Source organism: Podarcis pityusensis, assembly GCF_964106645.2.
Source record: "Podarcis pityusensis genome assembly, chromosome: 10".
Taxonomy (NCBI): domain Eukaryota; kingdom Metazoa; phylum Chordata; class Lepidosauria; order Squamata; family Lacertidae; genus Podarcis; species Podarcis pityusensis.
This window is the reverse complement of record NC_138035.1, coordinates 37,326,165-37,341,215: the sequence shown is the minus strand read 5'-3', so window position 1 is coordinate 37,341,215 and position 15,051 is coordinate 37,326,165. Positions and strand designations below refer to the sequence as shown.

Below are 15,051 nucleotides of genomic sequence, written 5' to 3'. Positions count from 1 at the left end.
ATTGGACAAACAGGCCAAACCTTACGCCAAAGAATAAATGGACATAAATCTGACATCAAGAATCACAAAACAGAGAAACCAGTAGGAGAACACTTCAATCTCCCAGGACATTCTATACAAGATCTCAAAGTAGCTGTTTTACTACAAAGGAATTTCAGAAATAGACTGGAAAGAGAAGCTGCTGAATTGCAACTTATTACCAAACTTAAAACCATGGAGAGACCTGGTTTGAACAAAGACATTGGATTCTTATCCCATTATACATGACTAAGCCATTTCTCACCTTCTCACCCCTTGCCTTTTCCTGCAAGACCTATTACAGTCGTTAAGAGTCGTCAGCAGGCTCATCTCAGCTATCTGCCAATCTCCCATTCCCACCACCCTTCTGAGTAATACCCCTCCCCACCTTCTCACTATATAGAAGGATCTGGCAACTTCTGTTTCAGTGTATCTGAAGAAGTGTGCTTGCACACGAAAGCTCATACCAAGAACTAACTTAGTTGGTCTTAATGGTGCTACTGGAAGGATTTTTTTTAATTTTTTTTTATTTTGACTATGGCAGACCAACACGGCTACCTATCTGTAAATGCTGTGTTTGGGTCAGATACCATGACACTATAAGAAATCAGTAGTTGTCATTTAATATAATTAGTGGAAGGATTTCATTTCACAGAGTTACCCTCTGGGTTGAATTCTAATCCTGTTGGATCACTTTTCTCCAAATCTAGCTAGCAAATGGCTTGATCAAGCTTAAAAAACAACAATACAGAGCTGAATACAGTACATACATACTGCTGCAATTATCTGCTGTATGTGTTTTCCTCTTCAGTGATTTGGGATGATATATACTTAGGAACAAAAACCAGTCAAAATGTAGTTTTGATTTTCTGTGTAACTGTAACTGTGTTTTCCGTTAAACTTTATTGGATAGCACAGGTGTTGCCCAAAGAGCACACTGTTGTTTGAGGGAAGAACTACATTGCAATATGCTAGTGAGTTGACTATATTATTAGTACTGAAAAGTATAAATTAAGTTTTGCAATTCTTGGTTTGTGTATTTTTAGGCAATCACCACAGTTTCAATCTGACTTAAACATGTTATTATTGAAAGTGTCTATTTCCTTGTTCTCTTCTACCCACCACCAAATCAGATTTCTTTCCTGCGCTAAACTGATAAGCCATTATGCATTAGATGGTGCTGAAACTGTAGAAGCAAATGTTGTGTTGGGTGGAGTGAATTAAAACTGAACTGCTTCTTTTAAGAAATGGGGGGAACTGGTGGGTTTAATCGAACTAATCTCTGAGCTGGATGGTAAAATTTCCACCACAGGAACAAGGAAGGGGGGCTGTTGGGTATGGGAGACTCACTGAAAATGGTTTCCCTCCCTAGTTTGCTGGCAGAAGACTTATCAACTGCTTGCCTCATCCCACTTGGTACTCCCATAGTACTTCAGGTTTCTAGTTAATACGGTGGCAAATGCAGCCGGTTTTTCTAAGTGTTGCTGCGTGACCAGGCATGGCAGCAGCCAGCCAGCAAGGCATTGACCATCAGGTGGGGGCCTCTGAGTGGCCCATTTGAAGCTAGCTTTCCAGAGGGAAGTCCCACGCTGTGCTCCTGCTGGCCAGGGGAATTCACAAATGGCTGGCAAGCACCTGTGATCTGGTTGCTGGGGATGGTGGCAGAGAGCGAGGGGCCGCAACTGCCACCTACCTGGGAAAGGGCTGAGCAGCCATTTACTACCATACCACTTCATTTTAAGCATGATTCAGTATCTTTAGTTCTCTTTTTATACCAAAATAACAGTGAGGTCAATGAAAATGTATCTAATCTTAATCCATAAATATAATTTTTTTTGCTTAACGTTATCACATTATTAGTATCCAAAGAACATCCTGAAGTTTTCCCATAGGCCTGTGCATTCCCAGTAAAATTGTTTACTTTTTAAAACTTCAGATAGCACTTTTCTCCCCTCTGCTGTTTAGAGCACTGTGCATTTTAAATTCTTCTCAGTTTCAAAGCTAAATTGTTTTGTGGAATTAGGTGGGACTTGCAGTTCAGGAAACAGAAGTCCAAAGCCATCTGTGTTCATATACGAATATAGTCCCCTACCTAGAGGAGCTTACAAAAGAATATTGTAATATTTAGTTTGCTGTTTTGCTAATTCTTATGAAAACCGAACATATTCAGGCAGTGTTAACGTTTGTGAGAGATGCATATCAATAGACACATATCAGATTGGACTTCCTGTTGGTAGCTTTAGCTTTTCAGCAGCAAATGTAATTTAGCAGCTAACATCAAGGTTAGCTACTGTTGCTGAGTCCTTTTGAAATATAGATGAAATATTTGGATTAAAAGACTCATGAAGGAAGAAACAAAGAACCAAACTAATAATTTATAAACTTTTTGTGTCGTTCAAAAGAGGGCTCATGCAACTTAGAAACATTAATTATAGATATTGCTATGAAAGATTGTTACATTGTATCCAAGTATACCATTAAATTTGTGCTATGATTTGTGCAGTGCCTATATTATTCTCATTGTGATTTTATTGCAATGCTATTTTGTGGGTATGAGTGTTTTTGTGTTCTCATGGAAATCTGTCTTTTAGGATTTCCCACTCTGTTTAATGGAGGAATCAGAGCCTCCATTTAATTTCTTGGGGTTGTTGTTGTTGTTGTTTTTAGTGTATGTGTGCATACGCCCTGGGTGAATGGCAGTACTTTTGAAACTCTGTGGAATATATGTTCACAGATAGATATAGATGTGAATGTGTTTTAATAAACATTTCCAAATTATTGTTGTTCTTTGGATTTTTAGCACCAACACATAACTAGTGCTAGCTATATACAACCCAAAGCATGTCAGTCATACACGGTCCTCCTCTTCTCTCTGGAATAAGTTATCCTGCCCATTTTTGCTTGCCTTAGGTGTGTTTTATCATTACACCTACATTGTTACTATCTGGGTTATTCAGATTCATGGGAACTGTGGTTGGCATTAACTATGGTACATATGTGACACTAAACATAATAATAATAATAATTAATAATAAATTAATTTATTATTTATACCCCGCCCATCTGGCTGGGTCCCCCCAGCCACTCTGGGTGGCTTCCAACAAAACCCTAAAATACAATAACCCAATAAACATTAAAAGCTTCCCTAAACAGGGCTGCCTTTAGATGTCTTCTAAAAGTTTGGTAGTTTTTTTTCTCTTTGACATCTAGTGGGAGGGCGTTCCACAGGGCAGGCGCCACTACCGATAAGGCCCTCTGCCTGGTTCCCTGTAACTTGGCTTCTCACAGCGAGGGAACCGCCAGAAGGCCCTCGGTGCTGGACCGAGAACAATACTGCCAAGGCTGACAAGGGTTGAGAGGGGAAATTCATGGGTTACCAAGGCTAGCTCTTTGACCACAGTTTGTAGGGGCAATAATTTATTTTAGCTAGCTTATACACCAGTTTATATTCACACACACAAAAAAATCTTAAGCAGTTTACAAATTCCAACCATAAGCAATCAATATAAAAAAATACAAAAATACAAATTCCATATTCAAAACAATACTACCAATACCATAAAAACAATTCCACATTTTAATTAGCATAATTAAATGTAAACATAAATAAGAACCACAAAAGCAAATCATATACAAAAACATCCAAATGTAGCATAATGACATATCATTAAAAGATCTCAAATAATATTATAAAAATCACATAATACAGTCACCGAAAAATCATTAACCTACACATTCACACTGCCCAAAACTGATATAAACATGTAGTCCCCATATGTGCAATCACCCAACAGTCTTTTTGTACCCAGTGGTGGAGTTTCATGCTCTGGCACCGGGGGGCGGGGCATGTTGCCTGCAGGGGTGTGGCGCCCAGCGCGGGCAGGGGGGTAGCTGCGTTGGCACTCCACCGGGATCTCGCTGCCAGGGGCTGCGTGCTCCCCCGGCACTCCTCTTCCTCCGCCAGTGCTTGTACCCATTCATTTCATCCCATCCATTCCTTCCTATCTCTCATCTGGGCCAATATACTGTAGACTTATGTCTCCACCAGGCCATAGGCGCTTGTGGATTTGGTTATACCCTTCTATCTTTGGTTTTTATATTCCATCCTGAAGAATATGAAAACCAGTGGAAATTACGGAGCATGGAACAACACTTAATATCTACCCATTAACAAGAAAGGTACAAGTTAAACATGTTTATAAGTGCATGACTGAATATTGAAATCTTGTTTTACTCTGTTTCCAACAGCCCATGCACATTACGTCCATTGAACCAATGTGGATATCAACATTAGGCAGCAGTGAAGTACTAGTCAGAGGAGAAAACTTTTCAAATGCAGATGTTTTGATGGAAATGACTGGAACCAGTAGCTGCAAATCAGAGGAGTGAGTAAAAATACAATCAATTATTTTATCATTGAATTAACATGCACCTGTACCACATAGACATTTATCCTGGAAATGTTTGGACTTGTGATTAAACTATATAATCAAGATGGAGTCTTTTAACTGTGTGATTTAGACTTGCTTATTCACACTGCACTAATGTGCTCTTTTGTCGCATTAGTTCCAAAAGTGAAACTTTAGTAATCACTGTAATAATCCCAGTTGTTTTAGGTTGTCCTCCTATTCCTTGGTAGATAGTCTAATCTCTGTTTCCCCTCACTAGATTACTCTTATTCTTATTTTTTAATTTTCTACATCTGTGAATGGAATTAAAAGCAATGTTAGTTCTTAGGATGCTTTCTTCCTCTTCTAAATCACATTACAATATGAATTTTGATTGAATCCTTGGGCTCCATATGTTGTTAATATTGAGTTCCAGTGAGAGTTGGCTTGCAAACTGCTTTAAAATTAAACAGCATTTGGGTTTGGGGAGAATTTGAGAGATGTTGTTCTTCTTTTCAGAATATTTGTCACTAAAGTGTTAAATCGCACACACATGAAATTCTGTTTGCCACCAAGTCGCAAAGAAGCCAAGAGCATATGTATAAAGAAAATTGGCTTTCCGTGTTCACTCCCTGTGACACTGTCTTACGTCTCTCTCCCTGCATGTACTGGAATATTTCCAAATGTCACCTGGAAGAGGTAATCTTAAATTATTTTACTTCTTATAAAAAGTAGTACATTGAATATGACTGTGAAATAGTTAACGTAGTATCATAACAGACCTTATTGTCACTTGTAGATCCTTCAGTTTTATAGGGTGTGGCTGGGCATTGAGATCAGCTGTTCATGGTGCCATACCAATACACCCATCAGCTCAGCATTCATTCATTCATTTACATTTGTACAGTGGTGCCCCGCAAGACGAATGCCTCGCAAGACGAAAAACTCGCTAGACGAAAGAGTTTTCCGTTTTTTGAGTCGTTCCGCAAGACGAATTTCCCTATGGGCTTGCTTCGCAAGACGAAACGTCTTGCGAGTTCTTGCGAGTTTGTTTCCTTTTTCTTAAAGCCGCTAAGCCGTTAATAGCCGCTAAGCCGCTAATAGCCATGCTTCGCAAGACGAAAAAACCGCAAGACGAAGAGACTCGCGGAACGGATTAATTTCGTCTTGCGAGGCACCACTGTATACCCCCCAGTACTCATAGGTCTCAGGGTGGTTCACAACATAAAATTACAATTGAAAAAAACACGACATACATAATATAAAAACATAAAATGAAAACAAAGACAACTCATTAATCCCCCCCTTCCACAACACATTTTAGAAGGGCATTAGATGTCAGCCAGTCAAAGGCCAAGTTAAAGAGTCCAGCTGTACCCTTATCTCGACAGGAACAGCCTAACTGCTCTGTTAACCTCTAGGTTAGATTACTGCAATGCATTATAGGTAGGACTGCCTCTATAGTTTGGAAAATTCAGCTAGTACAGAATTCAGCTCACTAAATAGGTTAGTCACTGAGGCAAGACAGTTTGAGCACATTACATCAATCCTGGTCCGACTGCACTGGCTACCAATTAGTTTCTGGGCCCAATTCAAAGTGCTGGTGCTATAAACCCTTAAATGGCTCAGGACTGCAATACCTCAAGGACCGCAGCTTCCAGCCATCACCCCTCTATTATTGTCCATTCTGGGTCGCCCAGCCACTGTTACAGTGTCCATTCTCTTGGCAGATCAAGATGAACCGGTAACAGCAAAAGTTATAAGGCAATTAGAATAAGATCCGTTATTTGACTATTGATCCAAACCCCCAAAATGCATTTTATGTAATTAACTGTTTACCTTTATCCTCTGTATACTGCATTTTGTTTTATTGCTATGGCTGGTGGCTGATGCAAATAAAGATTCAGTCAGTCATTCATTCATCCCAGCCATCACCACTCCCATGAGTGACTCCCATACCATTTCAGAACCACTGCTGAAGAAGTCCACTAGGGAAAGGGAAGACAGATGGTAGTCGTTATGCTAAGAGTCCATTCAAACCTTGTAGTAGAATTGTAAGAGCTAAACATTCTTATATATGCAGTGTGTGTATTGGAAACCTAAGTAGAACAATGAAAACCAGTGGTCTATAGTTGTTAGCTTTAAATCCTACTGAAATATGTGAAGAGATCCTACTGGAGATTACATTGCTTACATGTCATGCTAGGCAGACTCCGAAAAGAGGTGAACAATCACAATCAGTATGGATAGGAATTTTGTCAAGAGAAGGCAGTGTATTGTAGGATCATACTGTCATACGCATGACACACAAATACTCATTCCTTAAGCCAGGCTTGAGATTGACATTTGTGTTTGTGAATAAATTTGCTTTGCAGTCATACACTGAGAATAGTAGTTTTTTATTTACTGTGGGGTAAGAGAAGGAGCTTTGGGACGTGGGTGGCGCTGTGGGTTAAACCACAGAACCTAGGACTTGCCGATCAGAAGGTTGGCGGTTCGAATCCCCGCGACGGGGTGAGCTCCCGTTGTTCGGTCCCAGCTCCTGTCAACCTAGCAGTTCGAAAGCACGTCAAAGTGCAAGTAGATAAATAGGTACCGCTCCAGTGGGAAGGTAAACGGCATTTCCATGCACTGCTCTGGTTCGCCAGAAGCAGTTTAGTCATGCTGGCCACATGACCCAGAAGCTGTACGCCGGCTCCCTCGGTCAATAAAGCGAGATGAGCGCCGCAACCCCAGAGTCGGTCACGACTGGACCTAATGGTCAGGGGTCCCTTTACCTTTACCTAACTGCAGGAGGCAGTGGTAGGCAGGAGTGCCTGGCGTTTTCTGGTCCATGGGGTCATGAAGAGTTGGACACGGCTAAACAACAACAACAAAATGTCTTCTGAGCTGCAAACTTGATGATTATTTTTATTTGTAGTTTTTGATTTACTGTGAGGTAGAAAGTTTTCTGAGCTGCAAACTTGTTTTTTTTTTAAATTTGAAGTAGACCCAAGTTCCAAGCTTATTTCCTTTCCCTTTTTTTTGCAGTGGAGGTCGCAACATGACTATACGTGGGAGACATCTAAATGTCACAGAAATGGTTTCTGTTTTAGATGGAGGGGGACAAAACTTGGCAGTAAGTGTTGTGAACTCCCCTCCCCTCCCCCCCAAAATGTTGGCTATATTAATTATAAGTGCCACAATTCTGCAAACTGCCATAAAAGGTAAATGAGTGCCTTCTTGAAAAGTGTCATGATGTTTTGGTCCTGTATTATTCGTATTCTTTTTCAGTAGATAATATTGCTGGAACTTGCTTCCCTTTCCCTTTCCCACCCCCCTCCCTTTGGGGCTTCCAATGAAGGATAAAGGCTCTCTTATTTTGGAGAGTCTTTGGGTTTTTGCCAATTTGATTACCTTTTTTTTTTTTTTTTTTGCTGCTATTATCATTTGAACTTATATAGCTTTGCTGATCAATAAATATTTCCTCGGCTGCTTACAAACAAACAAAGTACAATGATGAAAGTACAATGTTATAATGATTAACTGCAGCAACAACAAAAAAACAATAAAAGGCAGCAAATAAAAAATCGTTACAGGGGAGAGCACGCGTAAAACGGCATGGATTTATAACGCAGTTAAAAAGGCTGAGTGAATAAAAAAATCCTGCTGCCAAGAATGCTATAGAGAAGGCTCCAGGGGAGCAGCTGCGCCACAATTTCACCTGAATTCCTTCACAGCTTCAGTTTTATCTCAACTTTCAAATGACTGGCTTGCTAGTGTATATATCTAGCTCCCATTATAAAGCCCTCTCATGCTTGCTAGTGTTCAGCTAAATGGGGAGTGTAATGAACATTAGCAAGTCAGTGGAAAGATTAGGTTCAACTGGAGCTTCCAGGGAATACTAGCATGCTCAAATCACGCCCCCATAGTGCATTGTTTTAATGTACATGATTTTTGGTGCATGAGGCATAGTGGATGGGAAGAAACAAAGCTGTGGAAAAAGAGCAAACAATCCATGTTCTGATTCTGAAATTACAGAAATTATTCCAGATAGTACATGACCATTCCTGTCCATAGCCAATTACAGTGGTACCTCTGGTTAGGTACTTAATTCGTTCTGGAGGTCCGTTCTTAACCTGAAACTGTTCTTAACCTGAGGTACCACTTTAGCTAATGGGGCCTCCTGCTGCCGCCAGCGCGCAATTTCTGTTCTCATCCTGAAGCAAAGTTCTTAACCCGAGGTACTATTTCTGGGTTAATGGAGTCTAACCTGAAGCGTCTGTAACCTGAAGCGTCTGTAACCTGAGGTACCACTGTATTGCAATATTAATATCATTAGAGACTGAACAGGGGAAATCTGTCTACCCCTGCGTAACATTACAGGCTTGCCCCATTTATCAAGCATAGGATTCCTTTTCAGGGAGTAAAAGAAAATGCAAGGCTGTACACAATCTGTATCAAATATCCAAGTTCTGCAGAAAGGAATTTAGTTGTTCAAATAAAAAAAATTAGAATTGTCATACAGTTGGTTAGCTAGAATGCTTTATTCTGAACTTAACCTGTGAGAGAAAGTTTGTTTGGGGACCCGTGCCTGCACATGTGTAAAAGCTAAAAAAACAGACACACATATAATTGTTGGGATTTTATGCTAAATACCAGATTTTTACATGAGTGTATTATCACCAAAGTTTATGGGCCTTAGTCCAATTGTCTAGTGGATTGTGATGTGATTGGTATTTATAGCTTTAAATGCAAGTAAGCTGAAGCTTTTAGACTGCTTACTCTGCAGAAATAGATGAGCTTATTGTAGGAGTAAGCATTTTAAGGACTGTACTCCACCCTAAGGTTTGAATTCAGACTTCCGCTTAGTGGAGTTCCAGTCATGCTGGAGGAAGCCAGTTCCTCCTCCCTGCCCCAGTTCTGAAAACCATCTCCAGAGTGTTGGGTGACTGTCCAGAACAGCATGAGAAATGGGGAAGGACGGGGGGGGGGGTCGGTGGAAACAGCTGACCTACATTCTGTTGGAGAGGCTCCATTGGATCTCAGTTGCTTCTGTGAATGGAAAGAGCCCTTCCATTCACACAAGTGACCCCTTGAGTCCAGCACAAAGTGTCTTAACATAGGCTTGCCATATGTCAGAAAAATTCTAGACATTTCCTGGTTTCTGGGTGTAAAAATGGTGTCAGGAGGGAGTTTTGCCGAATTGGCAAAACGTTAGGGGAAAACCCGGCTGTATGGCAATGGAATGGGGGGGGGGGGGAATCAGCGTAAACAGCTCCAAAAGCTTAAAATCACTATTTTGGGGGGAGGTTTCCAAAAAAAAAAGCGCAACAAAATATGGCAACCCTACTTAAGGAATATTGTGTGCAGTGGTACCTTGGTTTACAACCATAATCCATTCCGGAGGTCCGTTTGTAAACCAAAACAGGTTGTAACCCAAGGCGCAGTTTCACCAATAGGGGCCTCCAAGAAAAATTTGTTCGTAATCCAAGATAAATGGGTTGTAATCCAAAAAAAGGTTGCAAACCGAGACATGCACTTCTGGGTTTGATGGGTTTGTAATCCAAAACGTATGCAAACCAAGGTACCACTGTATATGAAAATATTAAGTTAAATTCCATGGAATTCTGTGATGGAAGCATCATAACTGTGCATAGAATTGCAGCCAACAATTTGGCTACAATTTAACAATTTGTACTATACAGTGGTACCTCGAGTTAAGAACTTAATTCGTTCTGAAGGTCTGTTCTTAACTGAAACTGTTCTTAACCTGAGGTACCACTTTAGCTAATGGGGCTTCCCGCTGCTGCCGTACGATTTCTGTTCTCATCCTGAAGCAAAGTTCTTAACCCGAGGTACTATTTCTGGGTTAGCGGAGTCTGTAACCTGAAGAGTCTGTAACCCGAGTTACCACTGTATACAATTTGGCAGTGCTTTATAGTTTTCTCATTTTTCCCCCTTTCCCCTTTTTCTTTTTCTAGAAATTTACATGCCGCAGTGACAGATCTGAGTGTAATTTTACAACACCAGCTGTTAATACTGAGAAAAGTAATGTAAAAGTTGTTCTAAAAGTTGAAACGAAAAATATATCTTGCATTGAATTTCGATATGAACCTGACCCTGAATTTATTCACTATGAACTGACAACTGATATGCATCCTGTCTTGGAGTTAAAAATACATGTAAGATGCTGGTTTGGGTTTTATAAAGAGAAAACACAAATCTTCTATTTTAAACATTCATATGCTAAATTCTTTGAATTTGGTGCATATTTCACACTTCATAGTATTTTCTCATCTCTTTCCAGAAAAAAAAGGATGGGTTAAATATTTCTAAACGTGAGATTGACGTTTTTATGTCCTGCATGGCTGCTGAGAAATTGCTAAACGTAACTTTCACTGTTCAAAATATTTCGCAAACTGAAAGTCGCAGCACTATCTACTGCAGAGCCCAGCAGACGTCCGATGACAATATCGATACATCCAGTGTGAAGGTTTACGTGAGTAAAAGCTTATGGACTCTATATTTTTTCTTATTACATGTGAATATACTATTTAATCTAACATAAAACAAAGAAGAAAATACTGCCATGGGATTAAATAAACAAAGAAACGTAAGTACTTTATAGTCTTAACCAAAATTTTCAATTCTTTAATTAATATTATTCTCAGTATGACATTTACAGTTACCAAATAGCAGTTAGCAACGATAAGGACAATACCTTAACTTCATTTCTTGCTTAATTAAGAGAGTATCAGCACAAAGCTATGAGTCAGATCTGACTGACCCATGGGTCATTCAGACAGAACATCCTCCAGAGGATGTCTCGCAAAGCAAATGTGAGCACCCTACATCCACCGTCTGAAATTATTGAACACCTGGGTGACTCTTCATGTAAAGATACCATCAGAATAAAGGACAGCCAGTTGCCACAAAAAGCGGTAAACTCCAAACATTCTTCGGAAAACAACTGACAAAGATTAGACTTCAGTAAAGCCAAGTGCAACTTTAGTTTTCTAACATGGAATATCACAAGCTGGCCTAAAAAGGCATCTGACACGTCCTTTGTTAAGTTCACCCAAGGTTATGACATTGTATTTTTACAGGAGACTTGGGAGTACAAGCAAAATAGATGTTAATGGCTTTTCGCCGTTCTGCCTCTCAGGATCACTAAGCAACAAGGGGGGGGGGCGAGTCAAAGGTGGTCTGGGTATTTTAGTTTCAGCAAGGCTGAGGGCTACCCTAGTAAAATTGGAGCCCCTGGACCATCCGGCCATAGCCCTGTTAGTGAGATGTAGTTTCTATAGCCTGTTACTGATTAACGAATATCCATGGGCTGAAGGTCAACTATCACCGCATTAGAAGAGGTACATTCTCTCCCGACACTTGCTTGTAATGTCTGGTCCTGTATTGCATATGTTTTCTCTCTCTTCAAAATATGCTTCCCAATAAGTAGATTAGTTTGCTTTGATTCTCTTACTTTGGTAATATTTGTGACACCAACGTAAATTTCTTAGGGATTCATCAATCCAAACTGAGACTTAAACTAACCTGGGTGGGGAGTGTTTATGACCTCCAAAAGTTCCCCCATGAGGGAATGCATTTGGGCTAGAGTCCCCCCACCCTGCTGTATCAAGGTGTGTGTGTGTGTGTGTGTGTGTGTGTGTGCACATGCACACAGCTCATCAAAGGCAGAAAAGCCCAGTTTTCAAGAATCAAATATAAAATCAATTAAACTAAGAACAAAGGGGATCAAAACTGTATGAAAACAGGTACGCTTGGGCATTATATTTTTCTATATCAATACTTGTATGATAAATATGCAGTGTAAAATATAGGTAACCAGATGCCAGGCACAAATACTGATGTGTTATACTCCTTCAACATGATCTTACAGTAACTATAATTTAGAAACAGAAGTGCTGGTAGAAAACCATATGATTTGATTTTACATTAAAAAATCCCAAAGATATAGCTCCAAAATTAATATGGGGCAAATATTTGTGCATCTTAGTTTTCCCTGAGTCTTTTGTGGGGAGCAGATTGGTAATGTTGAGCATTGTTTTTGTGTTCTCCCGTTTTCCCTTGTGTTGTACAATTGATTTAATCTTGGGTTAGATAGCACTGTTGAGTTTCCTTCTTTCCTGCATCGCTTCTATATATAGCAGCTCAGTCATTGTTATTTCAGTCATGCTTGGAGCTGCGAATGGAGTGCTAGAAGGAGAGGTAACAGTGTCTATGGTTTCCTCTATTGATTTCAACACATAGTATTAGCTCAGCTGCAGTGTGCTGTTTTTTCCAGCCACGGAAGAAGGAAAACAACCCAGCGAGGAGGGTCAAGAACTACATATCAATATAGGTCTTTCTTACATATTCATTTCCCCCTCCCCAATCCACTAGGTCAAGGTGGGAAACTTTAAGCAAGAAGTTCCAAAAGAAGCACACAACTATTCATATTTGACCCTTCTTTTGTTAATCCCCGTAGTCATTGCTGGTAAGTAGCACTATTCATGTGTCCAGTTTTCCATCTGTTAAAAACCAGTAAGCGCATGCAATGGTGGTCAGTGGGGTGGTTTGTTAAGTGAAAGACCCAGCAGTCCTGACGCAGCAATCTGTGGTGGATGAGACTTTCTGCCTTTGTTTTGTGGTGGTGGAGGAGGAGGAGGAGGAGGAGGAGGAGGGAGGGGGGTTTAGTAGCCAACACATGCAAGTTTACAGTTCTTACATAGCTGGTCATTCCCTAATAACATCAGCAACCGGTACCCACACTGGGGCAACCAACTTCTTTGTAACAATGTGTTGTATGGTGGCAGTCACTACTACCTTTTGGTGACTATTCTGAGACACAGCTGTTTTCAAAGTACTGCAGATTCCTGTTTTTGCCCTTTGTTTTGATAAAAAGAATGCAAATTAGTATATTTGATGGTTCTTATTTCTGCTTTTTATTGAGTACAGTGCTACCTTGGGATGCGAATGGGGATCCATTCCGGAGCCCCGTTCGCATCCCAAACAGAATGTAAGACACAACAGCACGTCTGCGCGTGCCGTGTTTCGCTGCTTCTACGCATGCGCGTGACGTCATTTTGACCGTCTGCGCATGCGCAAGCGACGAAACCCAGAAGTAATGTGCTCTGTTACTTCTGGGTCGCCGTGGAGTGCAACCCAAAAGCGCTCAACCTGAAGCGTATTTATCCCGAGGTATGACTGTATCAATTTTTCCCCCCAGTAGCAATTTTCGTGACCCAAAGAAAATCCAAGCAGTTGAACCGTAAACTGAGCGAACACCTGGAGCTTCTGGAATGTGAACTCCGCAAAGAAATACGTGAAGGTGAGGGTTTTAATTTTTTTTAGAGCTCTTTTGTGGATGAGGCGCCTCGTGATCTATCAAGTGCATGTATTCCTTCAAGTAGATCACCATTCTGTGATTTCCCATAGTCATAACACACAGAATTCCTTCTTCATGTTAATATTAGCAGTTCTGAGATAGCATGAGGTTATATCAGGGATGGCCTGTGTGGTGCGGCAGATGGTAGTAATTGGCTGCCATCATTCTCTAGAAGCCAAGGGGAAGACAGATCAGCTGCTTTCGAGCGGAATATAATGCAGTGATGTTGGAAGCAGAAAGTGGCTGGGTCAGCACCATGTGTGCAGGTATTGATTAGCCAGTGGCACCTAGTATGGGCACAAACTGACATAACTAAGAGTGTTGTGTCTCTCCCTCCACTGCCGCCCCACAACTGCCCCTGGTAAGAATCTAGGCCCCAATTTGACCTCTGTGCAGCTGCCATTTACTACTGCCAGTGCCCCTTCTTTGTACCGCTACATTATGTTCAACAGTGCAGGTAAATGGGATATTTATTTAAGTGCCTTTAGTGGCATTTGCCCAGTATTGTGGAATGCTCTGCCCATAGAGATTCAGCAGGCACCTTTTGTTCCAACTCTGAAAACTTTCCGGTTCCATCAGGTTTACGCAAGCAGCTAAGAATACATCTTTCCATAGCAGTTAGCTAATTTCTGCTTTTAACATTCTTATATGACTTTTACTGTAAGATTTTATATATAATTGTTGTAAACTGCTCTGCTATTTTTATGAATAAATAACTATTAAAAATCATATGCGATCAACATTTCCCATTGCATTAAAAATGAGTACAGAGATAAATGTATACTATGAAAACTGTCTCATGATAGCTACTTTCCAATATCACTTTGAAAGCTGTAATTAAGATAATGTTATATTACAAAAAACCAGCACTCCAGGGGATCTTTGTTTCTTGCAGGCTTTGTAGAGCTACAGATGGAAAAATTGGATGTGGTTGATAGTTTTGGAACCATCCCCTTCCTTGACTACAAACACTTTCTTATTCGAACTTCCTTCCCGGAGGTAAATGACTGCTTATATATTTGTTATAAACCTTTTGCAGTAATTGAAATCGCCCAAGTTGTAAACGTGTCATGGCTTTGCATACAGTTAAATGACCTTTATAATAAAAGGGCAGCGCTTGACAGAATAAACCTTGCTGATTTTAAGATTTGGGGTTTGGTTGTTTTTGTTGCTGTTGAGCTTTTGTGGGATTTTTGAGGTTGAACTCAGCTAACTCAGTGTGCTAGTGGAAGCCAGCACAAAGACTCACACTACTGCAATGGGACTTTACTCTCTTTG

At 40.4% G+C, this 15,051-nt stretch overlaps 1 protein-coding gene across 1 annotated transcript in view; it reads left to right on the top strand.

Moving 5' to 3' along the window:
- Positions 1-15,051, top strand: part of PLXNC1 (plexin C1) — a 60,515-nt gene that overhangs the window by 27,393 nt on the left and 18,071 nt on the right. The window contains exons 10-17 of the mRNA XM_081022562.1: positions 4,267-4,403; positions 4,926-5,105; positions 7,437-7,524; positions 10,370-10,570; positions 10,696-10,887; positions 12,789-12,882; positions 13,615-13,716; positions 14,669-14,772. Coding sequence (XP_080878688.1) covers positions 4,267-4,403; positions 4,926-5,105; positions 7,437-7,524; positions 10,370-10,570; positions 10,696-10,887; positions 12,789-12,882; positions 13,615-13,716; positions 14,669-14,772 — 1,098 coding nt within the window. The remainder of the gene's footprint in view (positions 1-4,266; positions 4,404-4,925; positions 5,106-7,436; positions 7,525-10,369; positions 10,571-10,695; positions 10,888-12,788; positions 12,883-13,614; positions 13,717-14,668; positions 14,773-15,051) is intronic.